The sequence below is a fragment of the Sus scrofa genome, chromosome 12 (assembly GCF_054392235.1).
Source record: "Sus scrofa isolate SSC_HxYL_T2T_F1_AM1 chromosome 12, Sscrofa_HxYL_maternal_Yorkshire_Landrace_v2.0, whole genome shotgun sequence".
Classification (NCBI taxonomy): domain Eukaryota; kingdom Metazoa; phylum Chordata; class Mammalia; order Artiodactyla; family Suidae; genus Sus; species Sus scrofa.
Window position 1 is genome coordinate 5054070 of NC_139394.1, and position 27973 is coordinate 5082042.

At 61.0% G+C, this 27973-nt stretch overlaps 1 protein-coding gene across 11 annotated transcripts; it reads left to right on the forward strand.

The window, feature by feature from the left end:
• The first annotated feature begins 65 nt into the window (after positions 1–65).
• On the forward strand, positions 66–27934 carry RHBDF2 (rhomboid 5 homolog 2). Of its 11 annotated transcripts, XM_084983038.1 has the most exons (20): positions 66–208; positions 685–1099; positions 13626–13828; positions 18334–18501; positions 19447–19574; positions 20291–20486; positions 20564–20767; positions 21702–21830; positions 22216–22334; positions 22471–22665; positions 23659–23770; positions 23986–24060; positions 24204–24365; positions 24714–24823; positions 24976–25039; positions 25138–25232; positions 25397–25472; positions 25625–25725; positions 25881–26034; positions 26703–27934. In XM_084983038.1, the coding sequence occupies exons 4-20, from the start codon at positions 18358–18360 to the stop codon at positions 27120–27122; spliced, it is 2484 nt and encodes an 827-aa protein (XP_084839164.1). In that variant the 5' UTR covers positions 66–208; positions 685–1099; positions 13626–13828; positions 18334–18357; the 3' UTR covers positions 27123–27934. The 11 variants fall into 11 exon arrangements, with proteins under 11 accessions (XP_084839164.1, XP_020922243.2, XP_020922240.2 ...); XM_021066584.2 differs by lacking the exon at positions 685–1099; XM_021066581.2 differs by lacking the exons at positions 66–208; positions 685–1099 and adding an exon at positions 1520–3248.
• The last annotated feature ends 39 nt before the right edge of the window (positions 27935–27973 follow it).

A 27973-nucleotide genomic window follows, 5' to 3' on the forward strand; every position in this document is an offset into this window, starting at 1 on the left:
GTGGGGCCAAGTGGACTGTGCCTGCCCCCACCCCAGGGAAGCAGCAGAGCTAGGGGAGAAATTGCAGCAGAGGAGGGAGATCAAGAGTCAGAGCAGAGCTTCTCTGGGCTGAGAGCAAATAGAGACTGGCTTGGAGGAGACATTGGGGACCTCCTGTGATAACAGTAAGAGCAGTCTGAGTTTCAACGGCAGCTGCTAACAATTAGAAGTGAGTACCCTCTAAGGGGCTTCTTACAAAAGCCCCATGTTTTTTTTTTTTTCCTTTTTCAGCCACGCTGGAGGCATATGGAAGTTCCCCAGCCAGGGTTCCCATACCAGCCACAGCTGCAACCCCCCACTACAGCTGCGGCAACACCTGATCCTTAACCCACTGCCCCACAGTGGAAACTCCTACCTCTATTTTATTTTAGTTTTTATTTTTACAGACTAGGGAAGTTTTCAGGCTAGGCGTCGAATTGGAGCTGCAGCTGCAGACCTACGCCACAGCCACAGCAACACTGGATGGGAGCTGCATCTGGGACTTTTCCTGCAGCTTGGGGCAACGCTGGATCCTTAACCCACTGAGCAAGGCCAGGGATAGAACTGCATCCTCATGGATACTAGTCGGGTTCTTAACCCGCTAAGCCACAACGGGGAACTCCGGAATCTCCAGATCTTGACATCTTTCCTCTGCGTCCGTGGCAGGAATCCATGCGAACCAAGATTCTGCCCCATCAGGAAGGTTCTGCGTCATTGGAGCAGAGGCAGCGCGGGTGTTTTACTGAGTCTGCCCTAAAGAAGATTCCTGTGACTCGTCTAGAGACCCCGCCGTCCACCCAGGCACCCAGCCAGAGCTTCTCCCAGCGGCAAACCCTAGGCACGCTTCTGTCATTGGCACCAGCTCTGGACTTAATGCCGAGGGAGGGTGGGGGCAGGGGAAGTTGAGTAAGACCCGTCCTCAGCCTTGGAAGGCGCCTCCGCCTCGGGAGGATGCGGAGGAGGGCGCGTTGGCGGTAACGGAGAGTCGCGGGCAGGGGCAGAGATGAGAGAAGGCTTCCTGGAGGCAGAAGCTGCAACAGGACTCACAGGCGAGACCTTCCAAATGTGTTTCAAGGAAAGGGTGAGGGCTAAAAGGTCCGGGGGAACAGGCTTGTTTGACCTAAGGATGAAGGCGCTGGAGGGAGGGTATGGGAGATGGCTGTTACTGGAGTGGTTTTTCTAGAGGGTTGACGTGATCGTGGCACTTCGGACCTAGATTTTTCTCTTTGTCGGGGGAGGAGAGGATGGCGCCCGGAAGACGAGCTCCAGCGGAAAATAGGGCTCTGCCCGGGCTGAGACACCACTGGATCCGTCGCTGGGCACCGCTGCCCCAGGAACCGCAGAGCAGGACACTGGCGTCCAGCGCGGACCCGGCCCGGGCCGGCCCGCCCCGCCCCGCCCCCCGGCACCAGGCCCCGCCCCAGGCCCCGCCCCCGCCCCGCCCCCTCCCCCGCCGCCCCGCGCAGGTAGGGAAGAGGCGGAGCGCCGGGGCCCCGCCCCCAGGAGCCACCGCCCAGCCGCTGGCCGGCGCCGCTCGGAGCTGCGTCCTGGGGACTTGGGGCCGCAGGGAGGTGAGCGCGGGGCAGCGGGCGGGGCCGGGCTCGCGGCAGCCGGGCGGCCGGTGCCAGAGGGGCCGCGGGATTGCGCCGGAGCACGCCTTGGGGCGGCGGTGCGCGGCGGCGAGGGGGCCGGCCTGCGGAGTTCTCGGGCCCCACGTGGGCCAAGCCTGGGGCCAGAGGCCAGGGCTGGACTTCAAGGGGCCGCTGGACCGGGTGTGCTGGCTTCTTGTGCTCGGCTGGGACGAGGCGCCTAAGGGGTTCGTGGGCCATGGGTCACCAGAGATGGGGGCATGACAATTGGGCCGAAGTTTAAAGTCCCGGGAGGAAGAGAGGGGACAGCCCTAGGGCCGGACCGCGCCGTCCCGCCTTCGTCCCAGAAGCGCCCGGAATTCATACCTTCTGCTCCCCTCCCCTTTCTCCTGGGTGAGCAGTCGCGGCCGGGGCGGGGTTTTTCGGTTCAGCCTGCCGCCGAGGTGGAAACAGGTGCGGCCGGGGAGGCTTCTTGCCAGGCTGGTCCAGAGCTCAGAAACTGGACCCCAAAGTCCTGATTTTTCGGCAGAGAGGCTTGGGAAGGCTGCCCCGCTCCGGTTCCCCCGGGGCTCTGCGTTAGGTTAGGGAGGGACTCGTCTTTAGGTCGCAGACTCTCTCCACCCCCCACCCCCCCACCCCCCGCCAACTCCAGGGCAGAGGGGACCCTAGGTATCAGCCTAACTGGGTGAAAAGCCAAGGGGGAGGGCCTAGAGTTGGAGCCCCTGCGAGGGAATGTCTAAGGAGCGGAGGGATTGCAGGATCGACCCCACATGCGGCAGCTGTTTGCCAAATGGCTAGATTTAAGACCCTGTGTGGGTGGCTTTTGCTGGTCATATAAGGAGCCCAGCGGCTGTGTTATGTCTCTCACTCCCTGTAGGAAAGGCAGAGGGAAGAGTGGAAAGTGAAACTTGTTTTAGAGCAGTAGTCTTCAGCCGGGCATTTTTTTTTCCTGCCAGGGAACATTCAGCAATGTCTGGAGACCTTGTGGTTGTCACAACTCAGGGGAAGGGGCCAGTGTTGTTGCTACTGGCCGCCGGTGCATAGAGGCCAGGGAGGCTGCGAATCATCCTACGGGACGGCCCCCACCGCAAAGAATCCCCCAGCTGTCCATAGTGCCCTGCTGTGGTTGAGGGACCCCGGTGCAGCCCCTGGTCCGTCAAGTTCTGTATTGACTGCCCCACTCCCTGCCTCAGTTTCCCCAGGGGTTAGAGAAGGAACTTGGAGTATAGCCTAAATGAGATACATGGTTCCCAGCTTAAACCACGGGCCCTGCAGGAAGCCGGTCTGGGTGCTGTGGTGGGAGGAGCTGAGACCAAAGGGCTGCGAACTGGGGCCCTCTCACGGCTCTGTCCTGGAGTGCTTCACCCCCAGGGCGCTTCCCACGCAGGGGGGAACCAGGACAGCCCTGGAGTTCAAATATCCCCATAGGGTCTGGTGGGGGGGGGTGGTGTCTGTTCTCATACATTTTCCCAGCACTGGTTTGCTGAGGCGGCCGTGGACGCCTGGCACCGTGTGACCTGCTGTGATTTTTCCCTTCGGAATCCACACCTAACCCCTTGGGCACTTAGACCAGGAAACTAATATCCAAGGAATAACAGGATGCTAATTCCTCGTGGCCCCCCAGTCGACCTCCCTTCTGCGGTAAGAAGTGCCACTGTGCCACTGGGGACCCTGGGTTAGACAAGAGGCCCACGCTGGGCCCAGCTGCTGGTGGAGGGTGGTGCCCCCGCTCGGGGTGTTAGCTGAGCACCAGTGAAGATGGAGGGTACCAGGGCCGCAGGCCAGGGAGGCCCCCCCGTACGGGTGCCCCTGAGTTATTTGAGTTGGGCTCAAGGAGTGTGCTCCTGCTTTTTTGTGGTGGCGGGGGGCGGGGGCGGCTGTCACAGAGGGGCTGGGCGGGACGAAACAGCCCAGGCCACCAGGCCACCTCTTCCACTTCCCAACAGTAAACATTACCTCCCGCACCCCCGTCCCGTTCACTTCGGGACCTTGGCCTCCTGGCCTGGACCCTTTGGTCCCCTTGGGCACTTTCTACTTTAATTTTTGCTTTTTCGGGCTTCTTTTGGCCTTTTAACTTTAAAAATCTAATGTGAGACTTCCTCCCTTTCAGCTAAAAACAAACCAACCCATAATAGCGGCCCCCATAAAAAAAAAAAACCCATAAGAGTGGTCCCCATAAAAAAAAGCCCGTAATAGTTGCCCCATCTCTGTGTGCCTCTTAAGGCACCAAGCAGCACCCAGACTTGCATAGAGATGTTCAGGAAGTGACCTGGGCTGTCCATTCCCAGGCCCAGCCCTAAAGCCTTGTGCCACTTGCGGGCAAACAGACTGGCAGGTGACTCCTACCGGGCTCACTCATTTCTGCGCTGCATCAGTACCTGGTGTCACACACACACACACACACACACGCATGCGCAGGCTCACTGCCCAGGAGGGGACATCTCTCCCTCTAAAAGGAGGAATAAATCACATCACAAATGCATTGTGGGGAGTTTCCATCGTGGCTTAGTGGTTAACGAATCCAACTAGGAACCATGAAGTTGCGGGTTCGATCCCTGGCCTCGCTCAGTGGGTTAAGGATCCAGCATTGCCCTGAGCTGTGGTGTAGATCTGGCGTTGCTGCGGCTATGGTGTAGGCCGGTGGCTGCAGCTCCCATTAGACCCCTAGCCTGGGAACCTTCATGTGCCAAGGGTACAGCCCTAGAAAAGACCAAACAAACAAAAACAAATGTGGTGTGGGGTGGCTGGGGTTCAAGCCCAGCTCTGGGTCAGTGGGGGTGTTTTCTCTGTGGTCCGAGCTCTTCGCAGGGTTCCTGTCAACTTGCTGTGTAAACTCTTCCCCAGGCGAGACTCCAGATGCAGCAGGAAGTCGTGGGGTGAGGGTGGGGGTGGACTTGGATGAGCCACTTGGCACTTCCCTGGGGGCTGGGATGAACGGGGGCAGGTTGGGGTGGAGCAGGACGCCACATCAGGGGACAGGTCCTGTCCCGGCTGCCTGTCCCCTCAGGTTCCTGTGCCACCGGCTTTGGAGCAGGCCTCCGTGTCACCCTGGCCACCCGCGGGGATTTCCAGAGTGAGCTCACACATCTGCCCCCAGTCGCCTACCGGCTGGGCCAGGCTGGGAGAGGGAGGAGTGGCGAGGACACAGTGGAGGCTGGCCTGGCACGTGGTGACCAGGGCGGGGAGGCTGCCAGGCCAGGGCAGCTCTCAGGACCGGCATAAAGAGAACTTGCTTTCTTAATTTCGGGGAAGTCCAGACAGTTCCGGGGTCCATCTTCCCTCATTTGGTCGGTTGATCTGGGGACCCAGACGTGCAGTTCCCCAAAACTGCAGGAAGGAACGGGCAGAGCCCTCTAGGGAGGTGGCTGGAGTTGACTGGGCGGGCAGACCAGGTGAGCGAGGTGGCTGATCGGATGCTGGCCTGGAGGGTCAGGGGAGCGGTGGGCACAGGGGGTCCCACTCAGCGGAGCCTAGAAGCAAGGCCCGGAGGCTGGCAGGCACGTGGTCTCTAAGAGCGTGGCCAGTGCACAGTCCGAGCCTTCCTGTCCCCCATGGGGAGCACAGCGGGGTCCCACCAGTCTGATGACCTGGGGAGGGGGCTGCTCTGAGGAGTCCAGCGGCCACCCAGGGAACGCCTCGGCAGGGGCCCCGCTGCACCAAGAGCGCGGTGAAGGAGCGTCAGGGTGATGAGAAGGCGTCCGTGTGCCCTTGGCACAGACGCGTGGTGACGACAGAGGTCTTGTCTCACGGGCTGCGGGGACTGGGTGAGAACAGGCCGCGGAGTGGCAGCGCTGCTCTTATTCTGGAGCAGCCGCTGGGTCTGAGGTGGGGGAACCTCAGCGCCTGCGAGGCCCCGGGAACAGAGTGGCTTTCGATCCGGGAGTGGAGGAGGATCGGGCTGTGGGCTGCTGCCTCTGCCCCAGGGCAGCACGTGCGTCATGAAGGCGGGGGTGGTCCTGGCGGCCGTGACCCTCGGCCCTGCTCCCTCTGGCTGGGCCCCTTGGAGCCGGGAGCCGGGTAAGCTCGGTTTCTTTGCCTCCCACACCGGGGCCCCGAACCTGTGCCAAGAGCATCCTCGGGTGGTCCTGCCTGGTCGCCAGCGAGAAGCACCATTTCCCTCTCCTGATGGCTCTTCCCAGGTCCTGCCTCCGGCGTGGGCCCCGAGAGACCTGGAGGAGAAGGTGGGAGTCCCCGACCCATGGGTCGGGGCAGAAACGGGACTTGGAACCGCTGTCTGGCCTGAGCGCCGACTGTTAGCTCACGGCCTTATCAGCCAATGACATTGGTGAGATAAGGGGTGAGGATGGGCGAATGTTTGGGAAAGTCCTTAGATAAGCTGAGAAGTGCCACTAAGCGCTTAGGAGATGTCACTTCTGCTTAAGAGGCTGGGAGGGCTCATGAGTGTAAGGCCTGTGCACAGCACCCCCCCCCCCAATCTTTTAGCGCTTTGCCTGCCAGTTCCAAAGTGGCAGGAAGCCACAGCCCCCCACCCCAACTATGCAACCTTGGACGGGACTTTACGTCTCTGAGCCTCAGTTTCCCCACCTGTCGAATGGAGGTCTGTACCTCGGGGGCTCCTGGCTCAGATCTGGAAACCAAGTGAGCGAGGGGAATAAAGGAAGCTGCCAGTGAGCGGCCACCGGTTGTGTGGCAGGCGCTGTGCTTTGGCAATTGCACGTCATCTCTGCTGGACCCCTGGAGGGGCTGCCTTACCCCATTTCATGGCAGAAGAAGCGGAGGCTCAGAAGTGATCATTTGCCCAGTCGCCGAGGGGGTAGTGGCTGTGCCAGGCTTTGAGCCCTGCCTCCCCGCCGCCAGCCCTCAGGTCTCAACAAGAGAACCCAGGGGGCACCAAAGTGGTGGGGGGATGGGGTTGGCGGTGTACAGGGAGAGCTCCCCTGGTCTGAGTGGCCTGGGGGGCCCGTGGGCCCCTGGCAGTGCTTGGGGCTGGGCCAGCTCTCCTGGGGAAGGAGTAAGCCCCAGGGCAAGGTTCTGGGAAGTCTAGTTTATTAGCACCTTATGACTGTTTACAGGCTGGGGAGTGTTTGCCTGGCATGTTCCCTCCCTGCTGAGGGCCCATCTGCGCCTCCAGGAGTGGGGGGCACCGAGGCTTCTGTCTGTGAGCGTGTGGAGGGGAGGGACCCAGGGCCTGAGGTCTGGCCGAGTGACATTGGGCGAGGTGCTTACCTTTGTACAATCAGCCGGACTTTGTCCCTCGGCTGTACTTACTCCCAGGGCAACCCCTAGCTAGTGGTGACAAAGTCACCTGGATTTTAGGCCCTTGGGAGGCTTCTTAGCATCCTATGCATAAACGCAATGAAGCTCAGAGATGCCAAGTGGCATGCCCAAGGTCACACAGCAGTTAGGGCCGGGCCTCTGACCCTGTCTCCCTCCTCTGGACAGTGTTTTCATTGTCTGGAGCCAGGCCACAAGGAGTGGGTGGACACTGGGTAGACCCCACCCTGGCGAGCACAGCACAGAGGCCTGCTTTGTGCTGAGGCTGGTCACACCTCAGTGTCAGGGAGCCCCCAGCAGGAGTGGCGTGGGCCTCCCATGTTCTCCCACTCCTGCTGCACCCCATCCTCCCCACCCCCAACCACTGAGCACGTGCCAGCCTGATGCCAGTTCCAAGGACCTGACCCCAACATCCCCAGAGAGGCAAATCCACAGGGGTGTTTGGAGTGAAGCCTGGTTCACACTGCGCCTGGGTCAGTGTGGTGCCCAGTGGTGAAAGATCCTTCTCCAGGATCCCTCCTGGGCCCAGAGCCTTCTGAGGCTACTTGGACTCCTCTCCTTCTGCTCAGGGAGCAGCAGAACTGGGACAGAATAGGCCACCTTCCCCAAGGCGGCCAGGCTGCTGGGCCGAGCATCCCGGGTCCCAGCCTCTGCGCTCCAGTCCCGCTGTGGTCAAGCTGCCGTCGGCCCCCAGGCTCTGGAAGCCGTTGCTGCTGGCCTGAGGTCTGGAAGGACACCTGTATTTCTGCTCAGCTGCCAGCTCCTTGTGTGCTTCCATCAGACCCCCAAGGGAGCCTCTCAGAGGGCACCATGGGGAGCATTGTGGCCAGCTGGGAACATCCGGTGGCACTTCCACTTCTAAGAATGCCTGTCCCAGTATATTGCTGGCACTTGCCACACCTCAGGATGTGGGGACGTGGGGCTTGGGCTCTCCCAGCTCAGCTGACTTGGTGAACTCGGGGTCCCCCGCAGAGGATGGGGCAGGCACCTCTCTGCCAGGCCCACTGGCATGTGGTCCTGAGAGAGCTTCTGGGTGGCCCAGAGGCGGGTTGGGGTCTGCATCACTCTATGAACATGGCAACCTGTCCTCCTTGTCCCCACACGCCCTTGGCAGCAGCCTAGCCCCAGGGCCTGCTTCCTGTGTCTGTGGTCACAAGCCACTCTTATCTGGGTCAGGAGGAGTCCAGAGCCTGGGGTCAGATGGGGAAGAGCCAGTGGGTCACCAGGTCCCTGAACCTGCCCCCAAGTTCTTCATCTTCTAAAAGTGAGTTTGAGCAAAGCCCTTAAAGGTGGAAGAGTAATCGCGGCCTCCCCAGGCCAGGGCCCTGGGGGAGGGGGCCTCCGCCCATGGTTGGGGCCCAAACCCACAGGTAGTTTCACTTTTCCCCTGCTGTGGGGGCAGTTGGGCTGAAGTGCGTGCCCCAGGGCAGCCTGTGAAGTGCATCTGCCAACTGGCACCTCCTGGGGAAGTGGGTGCTTGCTGGGGGGGGGGGCACCGCGCGAGCTCCTGCTGGCTTCTGGAGACATCGGCATGCCTGCCCCCCCTTCCCTGCTCGGGCGCTGAGGGTTGGTGGGGTCTGCAGCCTCCTCCGGGACCCCTAGCTTCCTGCCCTTCTGGTCCGTGCCTTTTTCTGTCTTCCCAAATCCCTCCTGACCCTCAGCCAGCCTCTCTCCTGCCCCGCGCTCCTGTCCCCGCTGGCTCTCGCTCCTGTCCCCGCTGGCTCTCGCCAGGGCCGGGAGGCTTGCAGGGGGTGAGTCACTGGCTGGGACGAGGCGGGAGACCGGGTTAGGTGACAGCCTTTACATAAGCTGCTCCTTCCGGGCCGCGTGGCAGGCCGGAGCAGCTCCCCCGCGGTCAGCAGAAGCCGGGCTTCTGCCGGGGATTGCACCCTGGGCGAGGGCCAGCTTCCTCTTTGCAGCTTTTCTGAAAACGGCCCGTCTCCCAGAAAGGGCGGCTGTGGGCAGGAAAATCGGGTTTCGGTTTCTGTGCCGGGGAAGCAGGGGAGAGAGGCCCCTTCCTCGCCCCCCAGCCTCCCCCTGACATCCTGTGATTTGAATGGTTCTCCCTTCCCTCCAGAGCCGCCGCCTGCCCGTGGGGAGGAGGCTGGGCCAGGTGGCGGGTTCTCTCCTCCCTGCTGGGCGTCCTCTAAGCTTCCTGACCACATCCAGTGCTTCATAAAGCTGCTTCCCCCTCCCCCAGGGCGGGGGGGGGTGCTCCTCCCTCCTCCAAGGGCCCCTCCCTCCCCATTTCTGGCCACACACAGGCTGGGCCCTCATGTCTGGAACCAGGACTCCTGAAGTCCTCAGAGCCTAGGGCTTATGGGGAATCCATCCATCATCAGCGGGGCCAGCGGGACCTTCAGACACCTGCCAGCGTGTGTCGGCGGCGGGCAGGGGAAGGGGGTGCGGTGCTGGAGCCAGGCCTCTCGGGTTGTGGGCACCCCCGCCCAGGGCAGGTAGGGAGAGGGCCCCTTCCATCACCCTGCTTTCCTGTGCCCTGGCCGTGCCCCGGCAGGGGAGGCCTGGCTTACCCCAGCTCTGGCTGTCAGGACAGGGCTCGGCTGGCCGGTCCAGCCCCACCCTTTGTGGGAAAACCGGATTCTCTGGCGTTATCAGTGCATAGCTTCTCAGTCTGCGTTTCTGGCCTACGTGCTTGATCCTGGCTGCTGCCAGCTGTGTCCTACCCCTGGGTGTGGGGGCAGTGGGGTTCAGACCCTGGGTCAGGTGGGGTAGCTGGTGGCCGGGGCTGACTGGAACTCTGTGCTGCGCTGTTTCTTGGATGTGGCCCGCTCTGCCCCGAGCTGGACCCCTCCCTCTCCCCAGGCCCCTTTGGGGTCTCCTAGGTCCCCTGGGGCTGAAGGCCCTTTTCTGGGGAAGGGCCGACGGAGGCCGTGATCCTTGTGGGCAAGTGGCCGTGGCCCGGCCGGCTGGGGCAGGCCCTCAGACCTCGCCCCCACCGGTGGGCCGGGCACTGTGGCCGGCCTGGGGGTCTCAGAGAGTGGCGGATGTGACTGGGCCAGGAGGAAGCCTGCTCCCAGGATGGCACAGTTTCCTGTGCAGTGAACAAGCGCTTCTGGGGTGCGGGAGATAAGGGTTGGGCGGGGCCGGCGCCTGGGGCTCCAGCAGTTTTTCTGCCTGGTGTCTGCCTCTGGGCTCCTCCCCGCCTTGGACTTGGGTTACGCAGGCGCCCCGAGTGGGTCTGAGAAGCCCTGCATCTGCCCCAGGCACCTGCTACTACTGCACCCCCTCCTTCATTGTGCCCCATGGCGGGGGCTGGGCTTCTGGAGCACCAGCCCACTCTTTCTGTACAACTTGGGGGCGCACGATCTCCGGGCAGGCCCTTCCTCTGTGGGGGGAATGGCTGGGGGAAAGGGGTGTTTTATGCTGTATGTGTGGGCCTCATGGACATCAAAACTGGGCTGTCAGCTTGTCCAACCTCCTTGTTTTAACAGAGAAGGAAGCTGAGGCCGTGGGGGTCAAGCCGCTTCCAGGCCAGGGCTCTCGGCACTGCCCCATGCAGGTGGTTAAATGGTTCTCCTGGCTTCTGGGCTTCTCCCCCAGGAAAACATGCCCCGCCCCTGCCTCAGTTTTCCAGGGCTAGACTGCTTCTCTCTGGGACCCTCGAGGATTTCCCTGCGGCTGGTCCAATCTCCCCGGTCTTGCAGCCTTGGACTAAAATAATGGAGTTCCCGCTGTGGCTCAGGGGGTTAAGAACTCAACTAGTATCCGTGAACACGCAGGTTCTATCCCTGGCCTCCCTCAGTGGGTTAAGGATCTGGTGTTGCCATGAGCTGGGGTATAGGTCACAGACGAGGCTCGGATCCTGCGTGGCTGTGGCTGTGGCTGTGGCGTAGGCCAGCAGCTCCAGCCCTAAAACAAAACAAAACAAAACATCTAAGGAATTGGCCCAGATGCCAGCAGCACTGTGGGTCCCAGGCCAGGGGTCCCAGGCAGGGGAGGTATGGCCCTGGGGTGAGAGGGCTAGTTGGGGGTCTGGGCTGTGCCGGGGAGAAGGGGGAAGCAGGAGGTCCTCTGGGGCCCCATCCCGGGGCAGCATCCTCCCTCCTTGGCCCTGCGGGGATCCCGGACCTCGGATGGGGCAGGGAGCGCTCGGTAGAGCCTGCCCGGGCGAGCCGCTTCCTAGGCTGGCTGGGACTGTGGGAGACGGTTTCTGTTCAGGGTCCGTGGGGATTGACTGTCCGCCACGAACGGGGCTGACTCTGTCCCGGCCCGTGTCCTGCCCAGGGGCGGGGCGGGAACACCTACGTGGTGGCCATCTCCCAAGGGTGCTGTGAGAGAGCAGGTGAGAAAGTGGTTGGTGTGGACTGATGGTGACACAGCAGGCTTCCTGGAGGAGGCGACATTTTACCCTCAAAGCAGCTGGTCGGTGTTGGCCAGGCAGAGGGGTTGGAGCCTGGTGTGCCAGGCGCAGGGCCTCAGCTGAGAAGTGGGGGCTTGGGGAGCCGTGGGGGACGTTCCTTGTCTGGTGGGCTGTGAGGCAGGTTCTGAAGGGCACTGGTGCTGATTCAGGGAGAGGGGATGAGCTCTGCTTGGTGATCTTTCGTGAACTCAGGCCTGGCAGCCCCACATTCACCCCCCTGGCTTCTTCTGCTCCCTTCCCTCCCTCCTTGGTGCCAAGTTTCCAGGGCAGTGCCCACCCTGTGCCCTCTCCTTGCACCCTGGTCTCCAAGGAGGCCAAGCTGGAGAACTTTCCCTGCAGGGGCCCCAAGGTGGCTGTTGTCTAGGAGCTGTCCCCAGACTGGTGCAGAGTGGCGTCGGAGGCGCCAGCCAGTCCAGGGCTGAGTCCCGTCCGCCCTGGGGTGTGGGGGCGCAGCTCCCCGCGCCTTTGGGCAGAAGGAAAGGTGGCCGAGTCGGTCAAGCCCGAGGCAGGAAGTGTCCCGGTCCCCCGGCTCTGCTCAGATCCCTCTCTGGCACCCCCTCAGCACCCAGCGTTCCCTCATCTATAGACAGAGGACTTTGGCTGCCAAGTGAAAGGCCCGTTTCAGTACAGAAAGCCAGAGGGGTACTGCCCCATGGGATCAGAGGGGGCCCAGCCTCCTGGTCACCCCACGGCGGCCCCTGGGGTACCTCTTGGTAAGCCCAGGCCCCTGAGGAACACATTTTGTAAAGTGCTGAGATGCTCGCCCAGGTTTCCCTCCAGGCTGGACTCTGTCTCCTGGATAAGGGGCTGTCCAGCCCAGAGTGTACCCCAGCTTTAGGGAGAGGGGGCGCCTGTTTCCCGAGGAGACTTCACACCTGTAACCGGAGCAGCTTGAGTGCCAGCTGCTCCGTTTCCTGGCTGTGTGACTTTGGGCAAGTTACTCAACCTCTCTGAGGCTCCATCCTTATCCACAGAATGGAAGCGATGATAATGTCCACCTCGAAGGGTGTTTTGAGGGCAAAGTGGGATAATGCACATGAGGGCAAAGCAAGGCTTGGCCGCCTGGGTCCCTGCCCTTGTCCTGCCCGCTGTGGCCCTCAGGGTTCTATCAAGGAGGGCCTGAGGCCACCCTGGCAGAGAGTCCTCTGAAGAACTTCTCTAAAATAAAGGCACACCCTCAAGCTATTCACTTTCTAATCCTTTTATGTTGGGTGGATTTCACCTTAAAAGTGATTAATTTGAAGAACCAAGGAGTTCCTTGAAGTGGATTAAGAATCTGACCACAGGGAGTTCCCGTCCTGGCACAGTGGTTAACAATCCGACTAGGAACCATGAGGTTGAGGGATCCCTGCCCTTGCTCAGTGGGTTAAGGATCCGGCGTTGCCGTGAGCTGTGGTGTAGGTTGCAGACGAGGCTTGGATCCCGCGTTGCTGTGGCTCTGGCGTAGGCCGGTGGCTACAGCTCCGATTTGACCCCTAGCCTGGGAACCTCCATATGCCACGAGAGCGGCCCAAGAAATGGCAAAAAAAGACAAAAAAAAAAAAAAAAAGAATCTGACGACAGGACAGCCGCTTGGGTTGCTGCCGGTTCGATCCCTGGCCGGGCTCAGTGGGTTAAAGGATCTGGCGTTGCTGCAGCAGCAGCATAGCTCATATCTGGGGCTCAGATTCAATCCCTGGCCTGGAAACTTCCTTAAGCCACCAGTGTGGCCATAAAAAAGAGAGAGAGAGAAAAACCAAAACAGCAGGAAACACTTCTGAATCATTTGAACACTGCCTTGACTGTCTGACTTCATCTGATTGAAAAGAAATCTTAATCAGAAGATAGCCAGTAATGCCTTTATTTATTTATTTATCTTTTCAGGGCCGCACCTGCAGCATATGGAGGTTCCCAGGCTAGGGGTCAATCGGTGCTGCAGCTACCAGCCTACGCCACAGCCACGCCACAGCCAAGCCACATCAGATCCTTAGCCCACTGAGCGAGGCCAGCCATCAAACCCGAATCCTCACAGACGCTATGTCGGGTTCTTAACCTTCTGAGCAACAGCAGGAACTCTGGGTCCCGAATAAAGTCAACTATCCCGAGTAAAGTTCTGTTGAAACAGAAGAAGAAAGCAGAGACCGTCTTGATTTGGGGTCCCCAGCCCAGAGCACAGGTCTTTGGGTGGTTTCTGGGTTTTTAGGTGAATGTCCTGAGACTGCTGGCTTCCAGGCCCTCTGAGGTCCCCAGCTCAGCCCCACCAGGGCCCTGACTCCAGGGGAGGAAGACATACCTCCTTCATCCCTCTCCTGTGAAGCCGGCGGAGTGACCCCCGCTTTACAGATGAGGAGACAGAGGTCAAGAAGCCTAAAGATGCAGTGGTCCTGATGTGCCCCCCCGAACCTGCCCTCCCTTTCTTATAGGCTGTGAGCACCAAGGGAGCCGCCCTGCTTGACCTGGAGCCATCTGTCTGTCTTTCCATCTGTCTCTGCATCCATCCACCTCTCGGCAGAGCTGGCGGCTTGACCCCAGAGCATCTGTGCAGAGTGAGGAGAGGACTAGAACATGCTGTAAAGACCTCTGCAACAAGACCCAGGAAGCTGCAAGCTCAGCCTAAACCCTGAAGGTAGGAAGCTGGGTGGCTGAGTGGGCTGGACCCCAGGTACCAGCTGCTTTGCTTGCTCGTTTATCTGATTTTCAACCGTATGTCCTGATGCTACCCGTGGGCTGGCACTGTTCTAGCTGCAGAGATGCAGCTGTGAAGGAGGCAGAAAGAGGTTCAGCCAGAGAGGCGAGCAGGGCGACGTGATGGAGAGACGTGGGGGTGGGGCGCTGCTTCAGGCAGTCAGGGAGGGCTCCCTGGAGGAGGTGGCATTCTAGCTGGGAAATCGTTGATGATCTGATCTGGGGAGGAGGGGACCAGTAAGGGCAGAGGAGCACCAGCTAGAACGTTTGTTTGTTTTCTTTTTCAGCTGCATCCGCAGCATATGGAAGCTCCCAGGCCAAGGATCGAATCCAAGCCATAGTTGCATCCTACACCACAGCTGCGGCTGTGCTGGATCCTTAACCCACTGTGCTGGACTGGGGTCCAAATGGCAACGCCTTAGAGACAAGCCAGATCATTAACTCATTGCGCCACAGTGGGAACTCCGAGACTTTTTTTTTTAACCAGATCTATTGAGATAGAGTTCACATTTAATTTATGGACGTCACATAAAACTCATCCATTTAAAGCATACCGTTCAATGGTTTCTAGTATCTTCCTAGGTATGTGTAACTATCACTCTTGTCAACTTTAGAACATTTTCAGCATCTCAGAATGAAAGCCACGCCCTTTAGCTGTCACTCTTCCAACCCCTTCCCAGCCGTGAACCACGACTCAGCCGTCTGTCTCTATAGGTTCGCCTCTTCTAGGCTTGTATTTCGACCCTGGTGTATGTGGTCTTTGGTGTCTGGCTTTTTCTCACGCTCTCTCTCTTTCTTTTTAATATTTTTTTTGGCTTTTTGTCTTTTTGCCATTTTTGGGGCCGCTCCCGCGCCATATGGAGGTTCCCAGGCTAGGAGTCCAATCAGAGCTGTAGCCACCAGCCTACACCAGAGCCACAGCAACGCAGGATCCGAGCCGCGTCTGCGACCTACACCACAGCTCACGGCAACGCCGGATCCTTAACCCACTGAGAAAGCGCAGGGACCGAATCTGCAACCTCGTGGTTCCTAGTCGGATTCGTTAACCACTGAGCCACGACAGAATGCCTCTTTTTAATTTTTAAAATTAAAATATAGTTGATTTACAATGTTCTTCAATTTCTGCTGTACAGCACAGTGACCCAGTCATACGTATATAGACAAGCTTTTTCTCATACTGTCTTCCATCCTGTTCTATCCCAAGAGACTAGATATAGTTCCCTGTGCTGTACAGCACGACTCCATTGCCCATCCATTCTAAATGTCAAAGTTTGCATCTCCTAACCCCAAACTCCCCGTCCATCCCGCTCCTTCCCCCCATCTTGCTTGGCAACCACAAGTCTGTTCTCTAGGTCTGTGAGTCTCTTCCTCTTCTACAGATAGGTTCATTTATGCCATACTTTATTTTTTTTAATTTTTCTTTGCTTTTTAGGGCCCCACCTGCGGCATATGGAGGTTCCCAGGTTGCAGTTCAAATCAGAGCTGCAGCTGCCAGTCTACACCACAACCATAGCAATGTCAGATCCAAGCCGCATCTGCGACCTACGCCTACCACACACAGTTCACGGCAACGCCGGATCCTTAATCCACTGAGTGAGGCCAGGGATCAAACTTGAGTCCTCATGGATCCTAGTTGGATTCGTTTCTGCTGTACCACAACAGGAATTCCTGTGCCATATTTTAGATTCCACATATAAGTGATATCATACGGTATTTGACTTTCTCTTTCTGACTTACTTCACTTAGTATGAGAATCTCTAGTTGCATCCATGTTGCTGCAAATGGCATTATTTCGTTCTTTTTTATGGCTGAGTAATATTCCATCGTGTGTGTGTGTGTGTGTGTCTGTGTCCATGTGTGTACCACATCTTCTTAATCCATTCATCTGTTAGTGGATGTTTAAGTTGTTTCCATGTCTTGGCTATCGTAAATAGTGCTGCAGTGAACATAGGGGTGCAGGTATCTTCTTGAATTGTAGTTTTGTCCAGCTCTGTGCCCAGGAATGGAATTGCTGGACTACATGGTAGCTCTGTATTAGGTGTTTTGTTTGTTTGTTTGTTTTGTTTTGTTTTTCTTTTTAGGGCCACACCTGCAGCATATGGAAGTTCCCAGGATAGTGGTTGAATCAGAGCTGTAGCAGCCAGCTGACATCACAGCCGTAGCAACGTGGGATCCAAGTCGAGTCTGCGACCTGTGCCACAGCTCACAGAAACACCAGATCCAGCGATCCAGCCCATGTCCTCATGGATACTAGTCAGGTTCATTACTGCTGAGCCCCGATGGGAACTCCTTTGAATTAGTTTTCTGAGGAACTTCCATCCTGTTTTTCATGGTGGGGACTGGGCGGAGAAGGGGGACCGGACAGACTTGGAACAAAGGCAGCTGCTACATGGCCCTGCCCTCCCCACCTTGGCCACACGTGCCCTTGCCTGGAGGGCTCCCGTGGGACTCTCCACGCAGCCTGTGCACACCTGGGGTGGGTGATGGATCTAGAGGCCCCAGCCTTGTGCGAGGGGAGGAGAGATCAAAACTGCCCCAGTAGGAGTTCCCACTGTGTCTCAGTGGTAATGAACCCTACTGGTATCCATGAGGACACAGGTTTGATCCCTGGCTTGTCCAGTGGGTTAAGGATCTGGCGTTTTCATGAGCTGTGGTGTAGGTCACAGACTTGGCTCAGATCCCGTGTTGCTGAGGCTGTGGTGTAGACTGGCAGCTACAGCTGCGATTCTGCCCTGAGCCTGGGAACTTCCATATGCCTCAGATGTGGCCCTACAAAAGGGAAAAACAAAAAACGAACAAAAAACACTGCCCCAGTAGCCTTGGGACATGAAAAGAGGAAACAGTTGAAGATTTGAGCAAGAAAAAGGTCACGGGGCAGAGTGAGTGATGAAATGGAGAGAGGAGATGAAACAGAGGGCGTTAATTAATTCTCGTGGCATCACAGGGGCTGTGGGGGTCGGCGCCACCAGCACGTGTGGAAAAGCCCCAGATGGGATGAATTGCCACCTCCCCCTGGCTGGGCCGTTTGGTGAGATCCTTTGAAATTCAAGATACACTTACTCTTCAATCCAGCCATTCCTGGGAGTTCCCTGGTGGCTCGGCAGCGTAAGGATCCAGCGTTGTTACTGCTGTGACTCAGGTCACTGCTGTGGCGAGGGTTCCATCCCTGGCCCGGGAACTTCCATGTGTGATGGGCGCAGAAGAAAAAAAAAAAAGAAAATCTAGAAATTCTACTTCTAGCAGTTTGTCTGGTGATACTCCTGGAACAAGCAGGCACAGCATAGGCCAAGGTCAGCGTTCATGTGGGACACAAACCTAAGCAACCATCAGTCTGGAAGCAAGTAAATCTGGGCACATTCCGCTCGGTGAAACCTTCCCAGGCTTCAGGAAGGATCCGGTAGAGCCGTCCCCAAGCGTCGACAGGGGAGGGCGTCCCCACTGTGAGCGTGTGTAAGACGTGCAGTCCGTATGTCCTTCCTGGGTGCAGAGAGACATCTGGACGGAGGCACGTCGAGCTCTTTTATCGTTAAGATGTATTAGTCTTCAAAGTTCCCACTGCCGCGCAGTGGGTTAATGATCGGGCTTGTCTCTATGGAGACACGGGTTCGATCCCCGGCCTGGCGCAGTGAGTTAAGGTTCCAGGGTGGCCGCAGCTGTGGTGTAGTTCACAGCTCCAGCTCCGGCTAGGATTCAGTCCCTGGCTTGGGAACCTCCATGTACTGCAGGTGCAACCAAAAAAAAAAAAAAAGATATAATAATCTTCCTTCAGGAAAAGAAAAAAGTATGAGACAGCTGGTAGTTTCACTTACCTTTGAAAGAGGAACCAGGCGGCCGTGGGGGACAGGGACCTGCGCGGTGGCTTCCTCATCCACCTGGGAATGAGGCTGAGCTGCCCCTTCCCTGCGCGCAGCCCGGGAGTCCCTCCCCCGAGAAGCTCCTGCTCCCCGCGCAGCGGTGGGCCCCTTGTTCCTGGGTTACCCGGGAGCCTTCGCCCCGTCCTCCCCAAGCCCTGCTCCGGGGACAGAGGCAGAGCTCTTTGGCCGAGGAAGCTGCCTTTGGGCCCCCAGGCGTGCCCTGGCCAGACTGACGAGGGGACCTTGGGTGACGTCTCTTGCCCTCGGGTTCCTGTCTGGGTGCGGTCCTTGCCTGAAGGAGAGACACCAGAAATGGAGTAAGGTGGCAGGCTGGGGCCCTTTGGGACCTCTGCTAGCCTGGAATGCAAATGAAAGGCAAAAATAGACCATCTCACCTGACCCCACCCAGCCCAGATTCAGTCTGCTACATGGGTCAGTGTCCAGAGTTAGGTGTGAACAGACTTTCTGCAGGGGATTCTCTGTCCGGGCTGCCTGCCCTGGCTCCACCCTGACACCCTGGACTGTCCCCGTTGCCCCTCCTGTCCTGCCGCCTCTCAACACGACGGCGCCCCCCTCCCTGTTGCCATTCCAGCGGCCCTGCCCCCCCCCGCCCAGCATGGCCTCCGAGGACAAGAATGGCGAGAGCATCTCCTCGGGGTCCAGCAGCCGCCTGCAGAGCCGGAAGCCGCCTAACCTGTCCATTACCATCCCTCCGCCCGAGACCCCGGCCCCCAGCGAGCAGGCCAGCATGCTGCCCCAGGTAAGGGGGCAGCCGGGGCTTGCTGCCCTGCCACAGGCCACCGCACATGGCACCATGTGGGCGCTTTCACTTCCCCAAGGAGGCCCCTTTCTGAACCGCAGCCGCCCTGTGACCCCTGCCTTAGGCTGCACCCCCTCCACGGGTGCCAGACATCCCAGGGTGTGGGGCCTGAACTCTGGAGCTCCGTCTCTCGGGGGGTGGGGGGTGGATAGGGAAAGCTTGCCAGTTGCGCCTGGGATCAGCTGTCTCCATTCCCTGCCCCGGCCCTTCTGCGGGAAGTGGACTGTCCGTGACCTGGGGGAAGGGGCGCCAAGCATCTGAGCACCTGCAGCCTGGCCTAGCAGCTCCTGTGGGAGAACGGGGACCAGTGCTCCATGCCAACCTGAGAACCAGTGCCAAGCAGCACAGGCTCCTTCACAGCCCCAGGGGGGCTGTCTCTGCTGCCCGCTTACCCCGAGGGCTCTTTCCATCCAGACCAGAGCTGGCCAGGGGATGTAGGGGAATGCATGCTGGGGTCATGGGACACAGGACACACCGGAAAAGGGAGAGTTTACACTCGGAATGAAAGCAGCTCAGGGGAGGAGTTCCCCTTTGACTCAGTGGGTTAAGAACCCGACTAGTATCCATGAGGGTTCAGGTTCAGGTTCGATCCCTGGTCTCAGTGGGTCGGGGATCTGGTATTGTGAGCTGCAGCATAGGTCGCAGACATGGCTTGCATCTGGTGTGGCTGTGGCTGTGGCGTAAGCCGGCAGCTGTAGCTCTGATTTGACGCCTCGCCTGGGAACCTCTGTAGTCCATGAAAAGGAAAAGAAAAAAGCAGCAGCTCAAGGGAGATCGGGGTTGAGGATTGCGCCATCTGGTTTTCACATCGGGGGTCAGAGTGGAGCCAGCCTAGGACCTGGGGTCCGCGCTGTCACATCCCGGCCCCCCGCCCTCCTCCCACAGAGGCCCAGGAACCCCGCCTACCTGAAGAGCGTCAGCCTCCAGGAGCCACGGGCACGATGGCAGGAGGGCGGCTCGGAGAAGCGCCCTGGCTTCCGCCGCCAGGCCTCGCTCTCCCAGAGTATCCGCAGGTGAGCACCGCCCCTGCGACCCGGTCACCCCCAGGCACCCGGCCACACGCAGGAGGTGTGGGCCAGCAGTGATGAGCCAGTCTCCCTGCAGGGCGGGCAGAAGGATCAGACCCTGTGTTACAGGCGGGGCTACTGCAGCCCAGGCGGCTCTGTGCCCCGCGGTGGGAAGCCAGAGGGGGGAGGCTGAGGACGTCCAGGGAGCTCAGCCCCTCAGGCTCTGTGCTTTATTCCACCGCTGCCCATCCGGTCACTGGGCACCAAACCAGGGGCTCAGCTCCGCCCCTCCCACGGCAACACACGTGCCTTGTCACCTCCCTGCACACAGGTGCCCTGTCACCTCCTGTCACCTCCCCTGCACACACAGGCACATGCCCTGCCACCTCCCTGTGCACACCCCGTCACCTCCCTCACAGACACGTGCCCTGTCACCTCCCTTGCACACACACATCCTATTACCTCCCCTGCATACACATGTGCCCTGTCACCTCCCTGCACACACATGTACCCTGTCACCTGCTGTCACCTCTTCTGCACACACACATCCTGTCATCTCCTCTGCACACACACACACACCCTGTCACCTCCCGGAGCACACACATGCCCCATCACCTCCCTGTACACACACGTGCCCTGTCACCTCCCTGCACTGGTGGCCTTTCTCGGCCTCAGTGTAGTCGCTCCGTGTCACACCCACCTGTCCCCTTCTGCTCCCCCAGGGGCGCTGCCCAGTGGTTCGGGGTCAGTGGCGACTGGGAGCTGAAGCGGCAGCACTGGCAGCGCAGGAGCCTGCACCACTGCAGCGTCCGCTACGGCCGCCTCAAGGCCTCGTGCCAGAGGGACCTGGAGCTGCCCAGCCAGGAGGTGCCTTCCTTCCAGGGCACCGAGTCTCCAAAACCCTGCAAGATGCCCAAGGTGGGCGCCGCCAGGGGGTGGGCAGCAGGTGGCCCAGGGGCCCGGTGAACCCTGCTCACCCCCTGCCTCCCGTCCAGATTGTGGACCCCCTGGCCCGAGGACGGGCCTTCCGCCACCCGGACGAGGTGGACCGGCCCCACGGCCCGCACCCACCGCTGACCCCCGGGGTCCTGTCCCTCACCTCCTTCACCAGCGTGCGCTCTGGCTACTCCCACCTGCCCCGCCGCAAGCGGATGTCGGTGGCCCACATGAGCTTTCAGGCCGCCGCCGCCTTCCTCAAGGTGAGGGCGCCACTGGCCCACCTGCTCCGTCACCCTCTCCCTCTCTCTCCAGAGCGTCCCCCAGGGGCGCAGCCTGGCGTCTCCCGCTGCCAGGAGCAGGGGGTACACTGGGGCTCCCGGGCGGGGAGGGGCCTGCAGCCCAGCAGCCAGGCGCACATCCTCCCGGCCCCGGCTGGCCTGAGTGTGGGCAGCAACTTCGGCATCAAAGCATGAGCCGGAGAAGAGGTGAAACGTGCCGCCCCCACTCGCTGACCCGTGTCTTCCGAGCTCCTGTTCTGTGCTGGGCACGGGGGCTGCAGAGTGATCTCAGTCAACGTGACTGCTCCAGAAGAGCCCTTAGCTCGGGAGCGGGCGCGCGTCACTGTTCAGTGTGACAGGTGCTGGGGCCTGGCCGGAGGAGCGGCTGCCCCATCTTGTCCAGGAAAGGGGCTGGCATCAGGGAGTGTGCTCGAGCTGAGCCTAGAAATATAAGGAAAGGTTTGCCAGGGCGGGAACAGCATTCTCAGCCGTGGGAACAGCCTCGACAAAGGCCTAGAGGTAGGAGAGGTAGCACTTCAGGGGAGTAGCAGGTGGTTTTAGTGAAGGGTGGTTATGAGGAATAGCAAGAGATGGGATCAGAACGGTGGGCAGGGGGCTGGTGTGCTGTGCCAGGAAGCCGAGCCTCGGGAGGGAGGCCGCAAGATCAGCTGTGGGGTGGCAGGTGCCCAGGCCAGAGCGCTGAGGTCACCAGGGAGAAGTGGAAGAGCCAGCTGTGGAGAGAGTGCTGCGCCCAGGGCCACGGAGGAGCTGGATCCCAGTCCCTGGCCTCTTGCAGACACCCATGCTCCGGGCGGGGTCCCACCTCCCCAGGCGGATGGGGCTCAGCAGATTCCTTTGGTGGGGCGGACGAGGGCCCTGACCTGGGCCTGATGCCCATGCCTCTGCCATGGCCCAGGGGCGCTCGGTGCTGGATGCCACGGGACAGCGGTGCCGCGTGGTCAAACGCAGCTTTGCCTACCCCAGCTTCATGGAGGAGGACGCAGTGGACGGGCCGGAGACATTTGACTCCTCGTTCTTCAGTAAGGCAAGCATGGGGTGTGCGGGCCCTCGGGTTGGGGGCCCGGGGTGGGGGGCAGGGCAGGAGCTCCAAATGGTGGGCTGGCCTCCATCCTGCCTTGCTAGGAGCCCCTGAGACATTCACAGGCCCGAGGGTGGGACAGGGGTACCACCTCTCAGAGTCCCCGGGCCCCCATCTTCAGGTCGGCAGGTCAAGGATGTGGGGTGGGAAGGGTGCCAGCCAGGAGAGTTGCCATCAGGGCCCCCAGACATGTGCCTTCCACCTTCTTCCCTCCCGAAGAGGCTCTCTGGCGTTGTCCTGCCCTGGAACTGTGCTGCTGGGGGCAGAGCTGGGACAACGAGTCCTCACACTGTCTCCTTTTGTGTCGTTCCCCCCCCCGCCCCAACCCCAGGAAGAAATGAGCTCCATGCCCGACGATGTGTTTGAGTCGCCCCCCCTCTCTGCCAGCTACTTCCGGGGCCTTCCCCGCTCGGCCTCCCCCATCTCCCCGGAGCGGGCGCAGGTCCCTCTGTGAGTTCTGGGCCATCCTCCTCCAGGCGGAGGGGGCGGCACGGCAGGGAAAGGGCTCCGCAGAGGCCAGCCACCCTGACCCCCCTCGCGGGACGTGGGGGAGGGAGCACCAGGCTGAGACCGCTGTCCCTGCCAGGAAGGAGAGTGGCCGAGCGCCCGTGCCCACGGCCAAACGCGGCAAGCGCATCGCCTCCAAGGTGAAGCACTTTGCCTTCGACCGGAAGAAGCGGCACTACGGCCTGGGCGTGGTGGGCAGCTGGCTGAACCGCAGCTACCGCCGCAGCATCAGCAGCACCGTGCAGCGCCAGCTGGAGAGCTTCGACAGCCACCGGTGAGCCGCCGTCCTGGCCCGCCGGCTCCCCAAGGGCAGGGCTGGCTGCCACCCCAGAGAGCTGCTCCTAGGGGTGAGCGGGGGTGGGCACGGAGAGCCACCCAGAAGGGTCTGAGAGCTGCCCGATTCCCCTGTGCCCTCTCCTGAAGTGCCCATTGTTCAGCAGGCTTTTGGTGAGCACTTTCTATGGGTCGGGAGAGCAGGGACAAGTCCCCGGGGCCACCTACGAGCATGCGTGTCACCTGGAGAGGGTCCCTGGGTGTTGCTGCCTCTTCTCCATCCTCCCTGCTTTCTGGGCCTGTGTCCTCGGCTGGGCTGCCTGATGCAGCCCGTCAGCAAGCATTCACGGAGTGCCACCTTGCAGGCCCTGGAATAGCACGGAGCAGGGCAGGCAGGGTGGGTCAGAGGACCAGTTAGAAGCTGTGACCATGAATAAGAGAGCTGGAGAAGATCTGCAAAGCCAGGCCGTTCTTGAAGAGTGTATCGTTAGCAGCAACCCGACAGACCCTGGGCCCCAAATTACAAAAAACTAAGTAATAGCAGGTGCGGTGAGGGGTCCTGGGGAAGGAGAGCAGAGGGGAGCGAACAGCTGCGGGGGAGGAGTACCCTCGGCATGAGAGGCGTGAGCTGGGTGAAGTGCGATGAAGGAGCATCCCAGGCAAAGCAAGCGTCATGAGCAAAGGCCCTGGGGCCGCAGGGAATGGCATTTGTTCCAGGAACCATGAGAGAAGGGAGAGAGGGTAGGGAGGCGGGCAGGTACAGGGACGCCTTGCGACCCATGGGAGGGGCCCGAGTTAGACTTTATCCCAAGGGCAGCCACAAGCCAGGGAATGGGTTTAAGCCGGAGAGACGGGTTGCATTTCAAGAGGAGTCGCTGTGGTGGAGGATGGGCTGGACGGGAGTCGTGGAGGGTAGGGCGCAGGTGAGCGCCGATGCCGGCTGGGTGCGGCTCGGCTGGCCGAGGCTCTGCTGACCCGAGGCCTCTGCCTGCAGGCCCTACTTCACCTACTGGCTGACCTTCGTTCACGTCATCATCACGCTGCTCGTGATTTGCACGTATGGCATCGCGCCCGTGGGCTTCGCCCAGCACGTCACCACCCAGCTGGTGAGCAGGGCTAAGGAAGGGGGCGCCACCCCGGGCGTCGTAGCCTCTCCCAAGGGGCGTCAGCCTCGTGGGCCACCCAGTGCCCCATGGTAGCCCCCTGGCCCAGGCAGGCGGGTGCTCTGGGCTCACCGCTACTTTGCCTCTTAGCCGCTTGCCGGGGGGCCCTTCCCTGGACGGAGAAACCCCTGATCCCCCTTTTTCCACCTGTGCGCCAGGTACTCAGGAACAAAGGTGTGTATGAGAGCGTGAAGTACATCCAGCAGGAGAACTTCTGGATCGGCCCCAGCTCGGTGAGGGTCCCAAGCAGGGATGGCATCTCAGCAGGGTCACCCCCAGCTGGGCAGGGAGGGGCTTGGCTTGCTGGAAGCTCCCCTCCTCCAGGGAGAGCAGCCAGGTCTGGACCCAAGCTCACCCCCCACCACCTCCTCCCCAGATTGACCTGATCCACCTGGGAGCCAAGTTCTCGCCCTGCATCCGGAAGGACCGGCAGATCGAGCAGCTGGTGCTGCGTGAGCGAGACCTGGAGCGGGACTCGGGCTGCTGCGTCCAGAACGACCACTCGGGCTGTATCCAGACCCAGCGGAAGGACTGCTCGGTGGGCCAGGGGCCCTCTGACCCTGCCAGTCCCATGCTGGTCCCCTGCGCCCCCCTCCCCTTGCCCCAGGCTGGGGGAGGGGCCTTCCGGACGGTGTCCACCCTGCCTCCCTCCTTGCTCTGCTCTCCCTGGCCTCGTGCACCCCTGTCCAGCACAGGGAGGGTGCCGACCTCCCCAGCTCCAGAGACGTGGAAGCTGGGTCTTGGGGGTGTCAGCTGGGGGGAAGGCTCTGGGAGGTGCCTCTGAGCCCTGGACAACGGGAAAGAGCCCCTGCCCTGGAGGGGGCCTCTGCCCACTTTGATGGGGTGACCTTGTCCTAGCTGTGACCAGCCTGCCTCCATCCTCCAGGAGACTTTGGCCACTTTTGTCAAGTGGCAGGAAGATACGGGACCCCCCATGGACAAGTCCGATCTGGGCCAGAAGCGGACATCAGGGGCCGTGTGCAACCAGGACCCCAGGTACAGTCCCAGGGGGACCCAGAGCTGAGCCGTCTGAGAAGGTGGGGTTGAGCGTCATGTGGTCTGTGCCACCCATGGCACGTCGGCTGGTGGGCATGGCAGCCCGGGGGTGCCACAGCCCTCATTTTGCCCTCTCCGACCTCTGCCATCAGAACCTGCGAGGAGCCAGCCTCCAGTGGTGCCCACATCTGGCCCGACGACATCACCAAGTGGCCGGTGAGTGTCTGGGGGTGGAGAGCGGTCGGGGAAGGGGGCATGGGGGCGCCGCGCCTACTGCCGCGCAGTCCGAGCCCCCGTCGTTCCCCTCCCGGCAGATCTGCACGGAGCAGGCCAGGAGTAACCTCTCGGGCTTCCCACACATGGACTGCCAGATCCGGGGCCGCCCTTGCTGCATCGGCACCAAGGGCAGGTGAGCTGGCCGGGACCTCTGCCCCCTTCCCCGTGGCTGTGGTTCCCCCTCCCCGACTCCCCCGGGGAGCAGATCCCTACCTACAGCAATGACGCCTGCCGTGGCGGGTGGGTGGGCAGGAGGACTCGGGCTCCTGACCTACGCCCCTGCCTCCCCGTCCCCAGCTGTGAGATCACCACTCGAGAATACTGTGAGTTCATGCACGGCTATTTCCACGAAGAGGCCACACTCTGCTCCCAGGTGAGGCAGGGCCCTGGGCTGGAGCAGCGGGCACGGCAGCCTGCTGGAGCCGACTTCGTGCGTCTCCTCCCCAGCAGGTGTCCGGTTCTGCCCCCCACATCAGGCCTCTGGCCCAGCCGGGTCCCGGGCACTGACCACACGCCCACCCGCAGGTGCACTGCTTGGACAAGGTGTGTGGGCTGCTGCCCTTCCTCAACCCCGAGGTCCCGGATCAGTTCTACAGGCTCTGGCTGTCTCTGTTCCTCCACGCCGGGTAAGAGACGCCCCGCTGCCACCCTCAGCCCCCGGAGGAGGTCCTGGGCCAGGGTGCAGCTGGTCCGACCTGCCAGACCCCACTGCTCCCAAGGTGCCTGGCCGGTGGCCAGGGGCAGACGAGGGGAACTGACGTCTGGTGTGTCCCCCACCCAGCGTGGTGCACTGCCTGGTGTCCGTGGTCTTCCAAATGACCATCCTGCGGGACCTGGAGAAGCTGGCCGGCTGGCACCGCATCTCCATTATCTTTGTCCTCAGTGGCATCACTGGTAACCTTGCCAGCGCCATCTTCCTCCCGTACCGGGCGGAGGTAGGAACTCAAGATGGGGCAGGGAGGGCCAGCCTGGGGCTAGCCAGACGGAGGGATGGCCCCTGCCATGTCAGGCTCAATCGTGGCCTGACAGCTAAGCTGAGGGATTACTGGTCAATCCTTCCATGCCTGGGCAAGAGGGAGCTGCAGTGCCCCTGAGTCACACAGAGATGGCACCTCCAGAAGGACCTTTCCAGACCCCGCCCCTCCCTCTGCTTCTTCTCGGCTTCATTTCTCCCTGTGACTGTGCCCACTGCCTGCCAGCAGGCCCCTTAGCTACCAGTTGAGCCGTACGAAATCGCCCCCTGCGTGACCGTTCTTGACGCACAGAAATGGCGATGTCTTGACCAGCTCGGCCCGACTCCTTCGGCTGGTTCAGTGTCTGCCCCTCCCCAACCCGGAGCGGGCTGTCCATCTTGCTTACTCTTCCTGGCGTGCACATAGTAGGTGCTCAGCGTTTGCAGGAGGGGTGGGTGGCACAAGCCTGGCTCTGGCCCAGCTGCCCCCACCCGCCCTGGCCCTTGGCTTAGGGGTCCCCACCCGGGGATGGGCTCACGGAGAGGATCCGGGTCCCGGGGCTCCGGGCCGGTTGTGCCCACGGCTCCCTTCGGGCACCCCCCCCCCGGCCCCTGGACGTGACCCTTGTAACCCCCCCCTCCACCGCCCAGGTGGGCCCGGCAGGGTCGCAGTTTGGCCTCCTGGCCTGCCTCTTCGTGGAGCTCTTCCAGAGCTGGCAGCTGCTGGAGCGGCCCTGGAAGGCCTTCCTGAACCTGTCGGCCGTCGTGCTCTTCCTGTTCGTCTGCGGCCTCCTGCCCTGGATTGACAACATCGCCCACATCTTTGGCTTCCTCAGCGGCCTGCTGCTGGCCTTCGCCTTCCTGCCCTACATCACCTTCGGCACGAGCGACAAGTACCGCAAGCGCGCCCTCATCCTGGTGTCGCTGCTGGTCTTCGCCGGCCTCTTCGCCTCCCTCGTCATCTGGCTCTACGTCTACCCCATCCACTGGCCCTGGATTGAGTACCTCACCTGCTTCCCCTTCACGAGCCGCTTCTGCGAGAAGTACGAGCTGGACCAGGTGCTGCACTGACTCCCCGCCCGGCGGGGCCGGCGCGGCAGCGGCTCCCACCCAGCGCTGAGCCCAGGGGCCTGGGGCCGGGCCCGGGCTGCCCACCTGCACGGCGCCCCACCCGCACTCCGAGACCCCAGGGGGCTGGGCCCTGCTCCCAGGAGCCCCCCTCCACCACCGAGGCGAAGCTGAGTCTTCTGGAGACGGCCCCGCTTCCTCAGCCCTAGGCTGGGGCCCCCACGCAGCGTGTGCTTCTCGGAAGCTCGGGGCCCAGGCCCTGGTGTTACTGCGAGCCTGCCTTTCCCGGGGACGTGGCACGAGCTCCCCCTTGCCGGGGGTTCCCAGCCCTGCACGCCGTCACCCTTCCCATCCCTCCTCCCCTCTCTGCCCTGAGAACCCACGCCCGCATGCCTCAGGGGCCTGGTGAGCCTGGCATTAATGCTCCCTGCCCCAACACTGTGGGCGAGGCTTTGGCCGGGATCTGGAGCCGAGAAGGGGCAGAGACACAGCAGACGAAAGCCGAGAGGCTGTGCCGCTCTTAGCAGACAGGCCGTACCCGCCCCCTCGGCCCCCACCCGGACTCAGCGTTCTGCCTCGTGGGGCTGGTCTGACGCCTGCCCGCTGGCTCTGCCACCCTCTGCCTCACTCCTGCTCCCATGGGGGCAGGGCCGCCCCAAGGACATAACTCTCAGGGGTCGCCTAAGGTCAATTGGGCCCCCCACCTTTTTTTTTTTAAGCTAGTTTATATTATGGTCCTAATTTTTTAAAGTAACGCTAACTTCGTATGGATGATGTCTGAAATATATTAAATGATCTTCTTTAGGGAAATACCACCTTCTGACCGGAGGCCTCAGGTGGAATGAAAGCTGGAA